Here is a 14,825-nt window from a genome sequence, read left to right as displayed (position 1 = left end):
AAGCACGCACTGCAACAAATGTGATTGTCCAGTGAACAGAGCAGCACTAAAAAAAAAAAAAAAAAAAAAATCTACCAAAAAGCCCACTAGCTATCAAGGTTTCGTGGCTGCCCTCTGTCAAATACTAATGGACCTTTTTCTTCTTTACTTTCACCAATCACTGTAATTCAAGAAAAAAAATTTAACTCAAGCCAATTTAGCGCATCACCTTGAATCTGACTGTGCTTTAGATGATGAAGCAAATTCTCAGAGGCGAGTTACATGACTACACTTCACTTGCTCGTTTCAGGAGCATTTCCTATACTTTGTTATTGCATAAGAGACCTGGGCAGAGACAAAGCAAAGCTTCTCAATTAGCCACATTGGGAAACTATAAAGCTGATCAGGTACAAAAAGGTGTCGTGCACAAGGTGGACATATGAAAAATGTCCCTTTTAAGGTCTTAATAGTATTAGTTTTAACAAAAGACCGTAAAACATTTTTCGTACAGCAGCTTGACTTTAAAAATTAATTTGAAATGTCCTAGTAAAGCCTAAAACATACTGACAGCACAATACACTTCAGTGAGCTAATTCTAGGTGCTTTGCATTTCGATAAAACTTCTCCTGGGAGGGTATCCAAGTAGTTTAAAAAAAAAAAACAATTAATTAAGGCTCTTGAATGAGGAAGGTCTGTACAAAGTTTGTACTCTGGCTCATAAAAAGTGAAACGTTCATCCAAGGACAATCACTAACATACTGTCGTGCTTTAACCCCAGCTGGCAACTAAGCACCATGCAGCCACTCGTTCACTCGCCCCACCCAGTGGGATGGGGGAGAGAATCAAAAAAAGAACAAAAACTCATGGGCTGAGATAAAGACAGTTTAATAGGACAGAAAGGAAGAAAATAATAATAATAATGATAATAATGATAATATGACAATAATAATACTAAAAGAATTAGAATATACAAAGCAAGTGATGCACAATGCAATTGCTCACCACTCACTGACCGATGCCCAGTTAGTTCCCGAGCAGTGATCCACCCCTCCCGGCCAACTCCCCCCAGCTTATATATTGGGCGTGATGTCATATGGTATGGAATATTCCTTTGGCCAGTTTAGATCAGCTGCCCCGGCTGTGTCCCCTCCCAGCTTCTTGTGCCCCTCCAGCCTTCTTGCTGGCTGGCCATTAGAAGCTGAAAAATCCTTGACTTGGTATAAACACTACTTAGCAACAACTGAAAACATCAGTGTGTTATCAACATTATTCTCATACTAAATCCAAACCATAACACTGTACCAGCTACTAGGAAGAAAATTAACTCTATCCCAGCCAAAACCAGGACACATATAACGAAAATCCCTTGACTTCCTGGTTTACAACCTGTTCACTCAGCTAAATAGTTTCAGTATTTCACCCAAGATAAACAGCTATAATATGAACGGCATGTTCCAGCCGCTCTATACAAACTATAAACTTACCATTCAGCAGAATGCAAGCTGTTCCTGAAACTTTCAGCATGAGACTAGAGATAATGGTATCACTCCCATTCATGAGGTGACTCATGAGCATAAGAATTTGCAGGGCTTCGGGAAAGCATCAATGAAGAACTCAAGGCAACAAGTGCTCAGGCACCCCGTGCTTCTGCGACATGCAACTAGTAGTCAGCGGTGTGACCTGATGACTAACAATGCAGTAAGGCATACATACAGTCCTGCACAGCCGGTGCAGAGGTCAAAAGAGCTGTTACTTTCCTACATTTTCTCCCCCAAGTACATTTCTTGAAAAATACCCAGAGCAACAGAATATTCACAATGGCTAGTAGGAAGGACAAAACTCCCATTCGTTAAGTATGACTGATCTGTTGCACAGCTGTGTTTTCACAGCATAAGCTGGAAAATTCCAGTGTAGGCAACAAGACTTCTTAACCTCCAGAGCAGCTGTACTTTATAAATATATTGCACCTCTACATCAGTTTGCTAAAGGTCTATCAGTACTTTAAAAATACTATCTTGTTTGTGGTCCTAAAGACACACACAAGAGAAAATTCAGTGAGACTATACATGTTCCTGTTAAAAGAGTTAGGGCTATTACTGAATTAAACTTCACAGATTATTTCACACAAGAAAAGAAAAACTAAGACACAAAAGGAACTTACTCAAGACCACAATCCTTGCCAGGGGAAGAGTTAGAATAATCCTTGCCCACTCATTTGACCATTGCTTCTCTTTCTGAAGGTTCTTCAACAATATCACTACTTCTCTGTATGTTATAGAAAAGTCCCCTTAAACTGCTTTTAAAAATCTACAGGTATCACAATAAATAAAAAAAGCTATCAGTAGCGCAAATGTCTGTCTACTCTAGTATTTTACCATAAATAGTGAGAACCCTACCCTACACAACAAACTGTCTTATTTTGAACTTATTAACGATGTACATTAAATGCACAGACAAACAAACAAACAAACAAAAAAATACCTGGTGAGCTCTTCTTTAATCTTCAAGGGTTCATGTGGGTAGAATTTCACTCTAAAGCACATGGTATATGGTGGATGAGCTGAAACATTACAAAGAAAAAGCATGAGAACAGTAGCAAACAAACATTGCCTCAGCCACTCTGAAGGAGTGGCCTCCAAGAGTCCTACAAAGTAGCCTGTATGACGGTTAGCTCCAAAGCATCAGGCAGGGATTCAAACAAAACCTATAAATATTATATATACATATGAAAAGAACAGAACATATGACAAAGACAGCCAAAGCACATGCAATATACAGCTAACCTAGGCAAATCAATTTATAAATGGTTTTGCAGCTCACAAGACTTATTGCTTGATCCAAGAAGTACAAAACACATTTGGGCTGCTCTTTTGGGTTTTTTTTTGGCAATTGATAAACAGGAAGCAATTGCATCTTGTCACAGTGAGATACAAAGGTGTTATGTATATTTGTTATTCCTGATAATGATAATGCCTAGACTAGAAAATGGAAGAAACCAGTAATTAAATTTGGTTAATGAAGCTAGAGACAACAGAACTGTTTCTGTTTCCAGTATTTAATAAGACTACATTTCCTACTCCTGAGCTATGGTATCAATACCAGGCCTCAAGTACAATACTTTCACTTCTTTTAAAAAAAAAAAGGGGGTGGGTGGGAGAAAACCACAGTAACAGGAATGATTTCAATTTTGCAATCAGTGTCTCTCAGTTTTACATTAATAAACACAGCTTTCTATCCCACTGTTGTATCTTTGATAGCATTCAAGACAATATGTAATCCTAGGCCAGTTGATCTTTCAGTGATTACAGGAGGGACAGAAAGCAAATCGAAGACTATTATTCTAATCAAAGAGGCATCTTGTGATAATCATGTTAGGATTAAAGATGTGTGAAAACCAAGTAGAAGGCTTAAAAATGTCACATCAGGCACAATATGTAGGTAGGCAGAGCCCTCAGAGCTATCTGTAGCCAGGTAATGTTCATGTTTTAAATTCCAGTTCGAAGTGAGAAGGAAAATATCGCATCTTCAAAAGGTAAATAGTGTAGGGAAAAAAAACCACCTGTATTACACAGGCCATGGTAACACCGAGAGAGAGCACGGGCGTGGAGCAAGCACCAAAGCAGAACTGCTGTCCAAGCAGCAAGGGCCTCAGCACAGTGAGCCATGCAAGGGTCCTCTTCACCAAAACATTAACCAGCACAGCCATTTTTAGATGGACAGAAATAGAGGAAAAGCTGAGGCTTCAAACAAAATGGGAACATGTGATCACTGTGCTCATTTGGGAGTGTCCTACAGACCTGAGTGCAGAATTATAATACTTTTATTAAAATATTTAACTACAAAATTAACTTTCTGCATATTTACACTAGTACTCAACATTTATAGACCCTTACTTTTAACAAGCTGGGGGGGGGGGTCTGTTTTTTTAAAGAAAAGCATCCATGCAACTTTCATTCATAGTAAAGTGCAGAACTATAATACTCTAGTTAGTTTTAAAAGTCCCTTAGTCTCAATGCACACAGTCAATCTAACTTTCCTGAATCTTGAAGACATGGTGCTTTTACAGGAGGAAAAGAAGGGAGGGCAGAAGAAAAGGGCAAAGAAAATTACAGAGAAAATGGAGGAAGAGAACAGGTGAATTACATTTTAGTTATTGCAATCTATAACAGTAATCACTAAGCTACCAGAACATTTTACTGTACCGTCTCCTCAAGCTTACTAGCTCCCTGGCTTGTATGAACTGCATGTGGAAATTAGTTCAACAATCTTGATACTCTTCAAGATACTTCGACTGCAGTATTTACCTGTACCCTGCAGTTTTCCAGAAATACATCTCTGGATATCACATAGTTCCATGCCATGTACAAAATCAACAGAAAATAAAAATGCATTACATCTTTTGTTATGGTTGGTATCTTTTGGAGGGTTCAGCTGCTTTTGAAGATGAAGGAATATTTTGCCCTTTCAAGACCTCATGCTGCACTTTTGTTAAGTACTGTCAGCCTCAACAAAACCTGCTGATTTCACATTTTTTCACTTGTTTGAATAACTACTCACTCTAAGATACAAGAAGTAATGTCAGAAGAGATGGGGATGGAAAGATGAAAAATACAGAAAAAAAGCAAGGAACCAATAATAAATAGAAACAAACAAGAGGAAATGGAGAAAGAAAAACAAGCCTTAAGTGTTCTCTAGGGATGGTTTGAACGTTCAAGCTAATCAAACCTGGACAAGCCCTCTGAAGGCAAGAGAAACACTCAGACTGCTTTCTGTGGGCTCTGGCATCTTAGATGTGACCGCAGCACTGTCTTACAGTGACTGGAAATAGGCTGCAAAACAGAGGACACTGTTATGTCCTCCCTGCCCTGTAATGGCAAACTAGAAGGTAAACAGAATTCAATGTCCCAGAAAGGAAAACAGTCATCCAGAAACACACTAAGGAGTCATGTTGCCTGGACAAAGCAAAAGATAACATCAGTCATGTTAAATGGTTCTGTCTCTTCTCAATAGCCTTCTTAAAACTAAGCAAGGGAGAAAAACTTGCACTTCAGAACACGTTTCCACTTACAAAACGTGACAGAAGAGCCAACCTGTATTAAATAAGCAAGAGCTCTTCCTCAGCAAAAAAAGACTTTTAAATGTCCTGGCAGATTTAGAAGTAGTTTGTGCTTGAAACAGGGAATGCAGAAATAAGAACAGCTAGTCCATGGCTCTGCAGGGCCCTAGCTAGTACAAGCCTACTGCAAGACCCTAAAAATGTAATGAATTTTACCCAAATTTTTTTATATCAATGAAACAATTGAAACTTTGGCCGTGGTAAAAAGAAAGAAAATATATATATATATATAAGAGTTAGAGTAGAAGAGCCACACTCTGGCAGTATATGGTAACCACAAAAAAGCAACAGCTACGCCACATGCAAAGACTATCATAGCGAGGAAAAGATGGCATACACTGTGCTAAAAAACAGCCCACATTCAGTTAATAGCAAAGGTTATAATAGGAAATGTTTTCCTTGTAGCAGAAGGACAGTACGTGACAGAAGTATACACCAATTCACAGAATACACAGGAGATTTGGCTAGTCAGTTTGAAGCCTACTTTGCAAACCTTTTCCTATACTCAAGCTTCTGTAACAATATTCCTCCTCAGTAGTGCAGCAAGCAATACAAAACAAGGCTGCTGCAGCCTGCTAAATGGAGGTCCTTTCTCAGCAACATCTGCAAGAATGGCACAATCCTGACCTGCAATTTGAAATGTTAAAAAGAATATGATCCCCTCCATCCAGTTTGTCTCTGGAGGTAAGAAGGTACTCTGCAATTTCAGAAGGAAACAGGATCCTCTTTCTCTGTTCCTCTTTCCCAGTTAGAACACCAGCCACAAACAATGAACATTTGAAAGGGGAAGGAAGGAACCCCCACAGCTATCCACTTTCCTCTCCATCTTAATTTAAAAATGGATCAGACACCTAATACTCCTACAAAAACGCATTTGATGATATGTAAACATTTAGTAAGCCCTTTGTCTTACAGATTTTACAGCACTGGAGAAACACACATGCGAACCTCATATTCTCTCATTCACTATATTCTTGTAGTGGAAAGCAAGACAGGCAATGAACTGTAGCAGCTCAAGAGATGAGATTGTCAAGCCAGACAATTCCTCAATTCCTTGAAAGCAAAATTACTTTCTACCACTTACTCACACATTAAAGTGGGAACATTAACAACAAACCTTCCCAAAACAGAACTCAATTTGCAGAAGAACATTTCTTCAATGCAAAACTAGCCTGAATATAATCAGTTTTATAATAGCTATAAGCCTTTTCTTTCAGAGTGGTCCTTTATCTGTCACATAAGGAGCAGCTGGTACAGTGAAATGCCCAAGGCTTTGTCAGAATTTCCTACCATCGCAGGCTTTGCTTTCTCCCTAAAAAAGATTCATAATTACAATAATTTCAAAGGACTTTAGCGTGGAGAATAGTACTGACTGCAAACTCCACTGCAATAGGGCTATTAATTTGCCAGTTTATGTGCTAAGAGGACATAAGAGATGAAGGTAAAAGAACAAATAAAACCATTTAAATTATATCAAATCCTGAAACCAGTCATGATCTAGACCCTCATGAAGGAACTGCACACACAGCATGGAAGGTTTCTGGGCAACTGATTGTATGTTTTTCAGGTTTATTTCAGTTGCATTTAACTAAGACAAACTATCCAATGTACATGAAACAGTAAGGATCTCCTAGCTAAAAACCAAACCTTTAACACCCTGACCAGAACAAAGAGGGATATGGGAGCTGCACCTCTTGGCACAGATACCAATGTGTAAGGGACTGAGTCCCACGTGCACTCATTTTTAAGTAAAGCCACCTGAATCATTCATCTTCTGTGTAGATGAAGAGCTTATAGGGAATGATAAGCCTAAGAAAAACTACACATTCATATTACCATTTTCTTCATAGAAAGACAATCTGAAACAACAAGAAAAAAAATATTTATGTAAGAGAAAATTTTTTTTTTAAAAGCTGGTGAAAAACTGGATTGAAGTTTTAGAAGTGTGAACCAAAGAGGGAGAAGGACGGAAGATTCTCAGTTGTCACTTTTGGGAAGGTTTCCTGTTTGTTTCTAACCTGCTTTTCATCCAGCACAAATACGAGCTTCTGTAATGAGCTGTACTGGTAGTGTTGGTTTTTTTGATTAAACATGGAGTACAGATGGATCCTGAAAGCCAAAAGCAGATGTTTAAATTACTGTCATAGGCCTGAGAATGCAACATTGCAGAAAACTTTCTGTATCTCTCCTTGATGTTACATATTCTCTGAACTACACTACCCTACCAAAAGTTAGTGATCATTTTAAAAAAACCAAAAAACATTACACTCAAACAGTCTTCATGTTCACTGATGCTGCAGAAGGATCTCTGGGGAACCCTAAGACATATGCTGTTGTTTCCGTATACCTCTTCCCTTACCAAATGAATCAGCTGTTTATCCATACCACTTGCTGAGCATGTTTAAGACAGACAGAACACTACTTACTGTTTTTATTTTATGCATAAGAGATATCTGATCTATCACAAACCTCAAATTGTGAGGTCTACCTCACTGCACTCAATTAGTTATGGGACAACACAGAGCAAGGTTATAATGCCCTGTTATAATAATGCTTTAAAGCGTGTTATTAAATCTTCAAGAGAATCATAGGTAAAGAATATACAGCATTTGAATTAGTGCCTGAAGAATCACACAAAACTTCCTGTTTTCACTGTGCATGGATTTATGAACCTCATATTTGATTAAACTCTTTTTTTAGATTTGTACTGAGGCATGAAAACTGATGACAAGTTTGTTGAGATTTAAGAATCTTTAGAAAGTTTTGTACAACCCATCTCTGCATCTGGGTTCTTGTTTCCCCTGGTTCATTCCATCTCCTTTCACATTTTATGACAGCATTAGAGATTAAGGAAATTAACTTAACAAATTCCAATGGCCTGACACAGGAGAACATCCTTTTTGCATTACTCTCTCAGATCATCTGAGATGCAAGGCAGCAAGAAAAACATGTAAATTTTGAACTCCTGCACATCAGAGCAACAGAACTGATTCTGTTCCACTGTCATCAAGAACAAAACCCTTATAGTTGGATATTTCCCACAAAGCAGGTTACAGGATAACTGCATACTTATTATACAGAATAACCTTTAAAATTAATGAAAAAAGAGAGAGGGAAAGTGCATGGGAAAACTCTGTTATTTACTTAAATACTAGTGCTGATGTGACCAGTAGGATTTACACCAAGATACTCCTAGACAGAAAATAAGGGGGAAAAATGTAAGGTGGCCAAATAGAGAACTTCACTGTCAGCATCTGAGAGAGAATAACAGTGTACACAAAAACATGCAAAAGAACAGAAAAACTGGTTTTAAAAGGTCTTCATCTAGAAGCACAAAGATGCAGCTACCTTGGGCAACCTTCCAGAGAGTTTTTCAACACATGATTGTAAGCATGGTGCTCACAGTTACTGATCACTGGCCACCAACCGGCTTCAATCGGTACAAACAAGACTGGCAGTGGTTCAGGATATTTCTCAGAGACTAAAATTTCCCTTCTCAGGCAAAATTAGTGGTGAAAATGGCTGAGGCACAGACCTAGACTTTACACATCATGTTATGAGACAAACATTTCGGTGAAGATGGAAAATGCAAAGGTAGATCCTGAGACAAAAAAGATGCCATGCCTTCATTCTTCTTGTGTTGCACCAGGACACATTTAAATATGGTTTCACATGTGATAAGACAAAACATAAAATATTTTGGAAGATTCCTTCCATCATATGCCAGTATTACTAAATATGAACTTAAAGCAATCTTTGCCAAAGCTAAAGAAATTAAAATGGTAGCGCATCCCACAAGAACCTACGCAGACTTCAGAGCTTCAAATGTACAACATTCTATCCCACCGACAGAAAGGTGTAGCTGCCAAATTGTGATTTCTGTACAACCTGACTATATAGAAGGATTATGCCTGAATGATTCATGTACTACTGAGGCCCATAAAATCTAGTACCTACTGAAATTTGTATTAGAACACTACTCTCAGTCATCCCTTTTCTGCTCTGAACATTTGTAAATACTGAGCTGCATGAATAAATACACTGAAAAACTTATTACTGTGCTGGGGGAAAATGAAGTTCCCCACAAATGGCAGCTGAGATCAAGCACGCAGCATTTTTCAAATTTTGCTGCACGTATGCAAGTGCTCTGTAATCCTATGTAAATCTGAGCATTCAACTGAATTTGGAACATTTTTAATCATTAGTATTAATACAACCTACTCTTGCATCAGAGGAAATGAAAGTCCATTCTTACAAAACAGATCATTTCACTGTTTTCTGAATTCCTTAATGGCAAAGAAAGAAAAGGAAACTTCCATCTAATACAGTCACTGTGAATAGCTTTCTGCCACCATTTCTCCCAGAAGTCATATATACATAGTGTATGTTCTATTAACCAGTCACTTAATTGCTTCAGTTTTTACATTTTCCACCTGCTACTAATTTCAGTCCTCACTTGGGTCACCTGAGACTGTGATGTTTTTCAAATGAATATCAGCAATTTCTTCTTCTGAGTCTAAATCTTTTCATAGTAAACTGAATATTTTTAGATAAAGTACAAATTAACCTTGTGTGCCTTTAGAAATTGTTTAGTGTTCTACATTAATATAGCATATTTTTAGAAAAATAAAACAAGAGGTTCCTGATGTGAAATGCTTACAAAAATGTCCTTGAAACCCGTGGGAGCAAAAGATATATTTATGCATAATCTACATCTATTCTACACATGTATATTATATATGTCTCTCTCTCTCTCTCTCTCCTTGTTTTGTTTCCTTAAAGGGTTATTGTAGCAACTAAAGTCCTTCATCTGTGACAAAAGATAAAGTGAAGTTATGCTAGCATTAAGCTGAAGTTGCTTATGAAAAGCCAATCACATAGTTAATTCCACTTCTGTGTCCTAAATCTAAGGCTGATAACAAAACACCATTGTTAGCGTCTCATTCTCTTTTGCTGATGTTGTTGAGACCTTTTCACCATGATAAATAACCTCATACTAGCTGCATTTTATTTTGCTTTTTTTCTATGCATTCATTTTTCAGTCTTCAGAGTTTTAATTAGGATTCTACCCCAAAAGCCACACAAGTCCTCTGATGAGACCATCACATCACTACATCTGTGGAATTTATGGAGTACCATCGATCACATCTAGGCAACATCTATATGCAGGTAGAGTTGTTTTGAATAAATCAAAACACTCTCAGTGCATCTGATGGCAGACTTCCTGAATATGTTGCTATGCAAAGTGCAACAAGAAGCATAAGCCCTTATGCTTTGTTGGGTGAAAGCAATGATACAAATACAGATTAGAGGATACTATGAGGAAACTCTGTTCTACTTTTGATAACACATCGGAAAGAAGACAGACATAAAGGTAATTTGTAATTATTACAGTCCCTCTTTTCTTCCTTCACTAGCATTGCAGAGGAGCACAACATAGTTTTAGCTTGATATTCTTGAACTTGTTTTTTACTGGATAACATTCCAGCTACCTAAACACTAGATATAAACAGTCCATACTGAATATGCTACATATATGTGTGCATGCTTATATACACTTGTACGCACATGTTGCAATATATACTATTGCTGCATCAATGAAGAATTTCTTGAAGTATTCCGTGTAGTCCAGCCAACACCCAGGATTAACTGTTTTTACGTATTAGCCAATCTCTTAAGCTTCATCACATTTTAAACCAAACACATTATCTCCCACACAAAAGACTTCTTGTACTTATGCTTAAAACAGAAAACAACCGCATACAAAGGCTAAGTAAAATTCTCCTTCATTTCATAAACTAAATAGACAGACAGACAACAGCTTTTATTAAACAAGACACAACTCCCAATGACCTAAATCAAGTCTCCAGAACTGCTAAAAAACCACTCTCTTCCGCTGCTGGATATAAACTTCTGAGTACCAAAGTAGTTCTGTTTCCTGAAGAAGTCTTCACAGTTGGCCCATTTAATGGAAAGGATGAGCCAGACCATAACATTTCAAAATGGTAATTAAAATAATACATTCCTATTTTGAGGCATCTTTTAAACAACGATTGTAATTTTCCACTTGCCTGTGGCAGAAGCTCACCACTTAACCCATAGCACTTGAGTTTGCTGGACTGTAACAATGATCTCAAACCAATGCTCTGCATTGTCAGGAAGCAGAGGGCAGTGGAAAGAAAGCAAACCAGAAAGACCCAGAAGCAGATTGCCACACTCCATATTTTATTGCCATCTCCCAGTGGCTGATTGTGTCTGACTGAAAACAAGAGCCAGAACACACAGGTCTTCCCACCAGATCTGCCACCCCACACACATCAGCTGGCCTCTGGCTCTAGCCTTGTGCAGTAAGGGAAAGCTCTTGATGTGCAGAGCACTGTGAGGCAGTGAAATGAGGGTAGCATGGAGTTTTTAGGAGTCCAGATAGGACATGAAGGGCCTATTTGCACCAGAAAAGAAATGAAGCATATTCTGAATTACTGCATGGAAGCACAGGAAAACCTTTGGGCATTTCAAAAGCAGTTTAAAAACATGAGCTCTCAACACTTACATTTCATTTGCTTGAAGATGGACTTGTTGGGCTCAAGCCAGTGCTGGAAATGCAAAGCAGAGAGCAGAGGTTAATACGGATCACAGCAGACAACAGCATCGTTGTAGATGTATGTAGTACCAAAAATAGGAAGTAGGATTTTTGTTTCACTGAGACATACATAAACTGGAAAAAGGACCTCCATACTGTTATAATACTGGAATTGCACTGTATAAGCATACTTGATGTTACCACTGCTTATAAGATGTAGTTGAGACAAAAATAAGACAAATATTTCAAAGACAAATTTAAAGGAGACAGGCTCTAGTGATTAGTTTGCAGCAGATATTTCGGTCTTACACTTTCAGCCATTTTTTTCCAGAAGAATGATCATATTGGACAGTAGGACAGACTATTCAGAAACGTTAACATCATCTGTTCATTAATGCTGTCTTCTACAGTTCTTATAACTAAGGCATGTGTAAATACTGTATTCTCAGTCAGCACCCTCAGAACACAAGCTATTGTTCTCCTCTAGCAAGAGCTAAAAATCTGAAGGGAAAAAGAGTGTACTTTTCCATTAAATGTTTACGCTATGGACAGTCAATGCACAACAGAGAGGTATGGATGCCTACCAGTTGGTGTATAACTTTCCAGGGAAAGACTGCAATGGTAGGAAAACTTTCATTTTTTTTATTCTCCTGGAAAATTGTCATGGTTTGACCCCAGCCAGCAACTAAGCACCATGCAGCCGCTTCCCCATCCCCCCTCCCAGTGGGATGGGGAGGAGAATTGGAAAATAGTAAAACTCATGGGTTGAGATAAGAACAGTGTCCTGGTTTTGGCTGGGACAGAGTTAATTTTCTTCTTAGTAGCTGGTACAGTGCTGTGTTTTGGATTTAGTGTGAGAATGATGTTGATAACACTCTCATGTTTTAGTTGTTGCTAAGTAGTGCTTATCTTCAGCCAAGGACTTTTCAGTCTCCCGTGCTCTACCAGCAAGCAGGTGTGCAAGAAGCTGGGAGGGAGCATAGCCGGGGCAGCTGACCTGAACTAGCCAAAGGGGTATTCCATACCATGGAACGTCATGCCCAGTATATAAACAGGGGGGAGTTGGCCGGGCGGCGCGGATCGTGGCTCGGGAACTAACTGGGCATCGGTCAGCGGGTGGTGAGCAATTGCATTGTGCATCACTGGTGGTTTTTTTGTTCGTTTGTTTGTTTGTTTTTTTCCCTTCCTCCCCCTCCTTTTTTGTTATATTCCTTTTCATTACTATTATTATTATTAGATTTCATTATTACTATTGTTAGTATTATATTTTACTTTAGTTATTAAACTGTTCTTATCTCAACCCACGAGTTTTACTTTTTTTTTTTCCCCCCTCTTTCCTCCTCCTCACCCCACTGGGAGGGGGAAGGGGGAAGCAGCTGCGTGGTGCTTAGTTGCTGGCTGGGGTTAAACCACGACAAACAGTTTAATAACTAAAGTAAAATACAATATACTACCAACTAATAATAATAATATTATAATAATAATAATAATAATGAAAAGGAATATAACAAAAAAAAAAAAAGAAGATAAATAAAACCCAAGAAAAGACAAGTGATGCACAATGCAATTGCTCACCACCCGCTGACCGATGCCCAAGCAGCGACCCACCCCTCCCAGCCAACTCCCCCCCGTTTACATACTGGGCATGATGCTCCATGGTATGGAATACCCCTTTGGCTAGTTCAGGTCAGCTGCCCCGGCTATGCTCCCTCCCAGCTTCTTGCACACCTGCTTGCTGGCAGAGCATGGGAAACTGAAAAGCCCTTGGCTTAAGATAAGCGCTACTTAGCAACAACTAAAACATCAGAGTGTTATCAACATTATTCTCACACTAAATCCAAAACACAGCACTGTACCAGCTACTAAGAAGAAAATTAACTCTGTCCCAGCCGAAACCAGGACAAAAATAAACTCAGACGCTTCTGTGACAAAAAGCTAGGCTCACGTTTTAGTTAAGAGCCTTAGTACATCCCCTTCTAACACTAGCTGAACTGTTCAGGGGGATGTTCTGATTGACACAAGAACATGCTGATATTCAAGTGCCACTTCTGACCACAGCCAACAGCATTTGTACTAGGATTTTTCCTGTAAGCAAAAAATCTCCACACTAAAATGAGATCTGTGCTGCAGAAGCAGCTGGTCAAAAAGCATAGTATTCAGCTTTAATAAGCATAATCAACACCGGAAGGCCTTGCACTAAGGGGTATCATTTTTAACCCTTTTCCTTCTAGCTCTAAAGTCTACTGCAAAAAGAAAACCTAGCATTTTTTAAATCATACGTAATACTTAAAATATCCTACATCAGCTACTATTTTTCCTCATAACTTAGAGTAATTCTACTACAGAGAAAGGCCAGGGGAAGATATTTCGTAGGAATTGTTAATAGGTGACAGAAAATTATTATTTTAAAAATCATGACATCTCAAGAATTCAGTCAAAATCAGGGGTAACTGTAACTTAGTTTTCTGGAACAGAACTTCTGACAAAGCAAATACCTTGGAAAGAACATTTTCAAATATCTGCAGCTTATATGCTATGGCTGCTCAGAAACTCCTGCATACAGTTTACAGCAATATTAGAGATAAGCACTACTTATCTGTTTGAAGCTCACTTATCACTGAGAGACTGATATGGAACCCTGGTACTCAAAAGACAAACAAAACAAAAAAACAACCACCCCAAACTTCAACCACCAATAACAACAAACAACCCCACACCATTTCTTCACCTCTTCCCTTTCCCCAGTATCTCTTTTTTGGGGAAAAGAAGAAAGAAACAGAATTGAGAAAGCAATGACTGTTTCACCAACTTACCAGAAATATCTAGTTCATTTCATTCTTTTTAGATCACACAGATACATTATTTATACATTTTGCTCTGAATAATGGGGGGGTTAGGGTTGTTCATAAAAAGGTAAGGCAATTTAAGAAATTTGATACAGTCTGCAGTACTTTATAGATACATAATCCAGAATGAATTCATAGATAGGAAACCAGTCAAGGCACACAGACATGCAAGTTTACTTTCCTTAACCTCTTCACAACACCCACCCCACCTCCACCAGGATGGAGGCAGTCCGAGCTGACGATTCAGACAGCAAACAGGAACTTGGTCAGTGAGCCGTGCTGTACTGGTCCCAGGGAACTGAGA

At 38.5% G+C, this 14,825-nt stretch overlaps 1 protein-coding gene across 1 annotated transcript in view; it reads right to left on the bottom strand.

Moving 5' to 3' along the window:
• Nucleotides 1-14,825, bottom strand: part of FRMD3 (FERM domain containing 3) — a 144,292-nt gene that overhangs the window by 54,723 nt on the left and 74,744 nt on the right. The window contains exons 3-4 of the mRNA XM_050912953.1: nucleotides 11,646-11,688; nucleotides 2,461-2,539 (exon numbers count right to left, since the gene is read on the bottom strand). Of these exons, the coding sequence (XP_050768910.1) occupies nucleotides 2,461-2,539; nucleotides 11,646-11,688 (122 nt within the window). The remainder of the gene's footprint in view (nucleotides 1-2,460; nucleotides 2,540-11,645; nucleotides 11,689-14,825) is intronic.

This window comes from Gymnogyps californianus, chromosome Z, assembly GCF_018139145.2.
Source record: "Gymnogyps californianus isolate 813 chromosome Z, ASM1813914v2, whole genome shotgun sequence".
Classification (NCBI taxonomy): domain Eukaryota; kingdom Metazoa; phylum Chordata; class Aves; order Accipitriformes; family Cathartidae; genus Gymnogyps; species Gymnogyps californianus.
The sequence above is the reverse complement of the archived record's forward strand: the minus strand, read 5'-3'. Positions and strand labels throughout refer to the sequence as shown.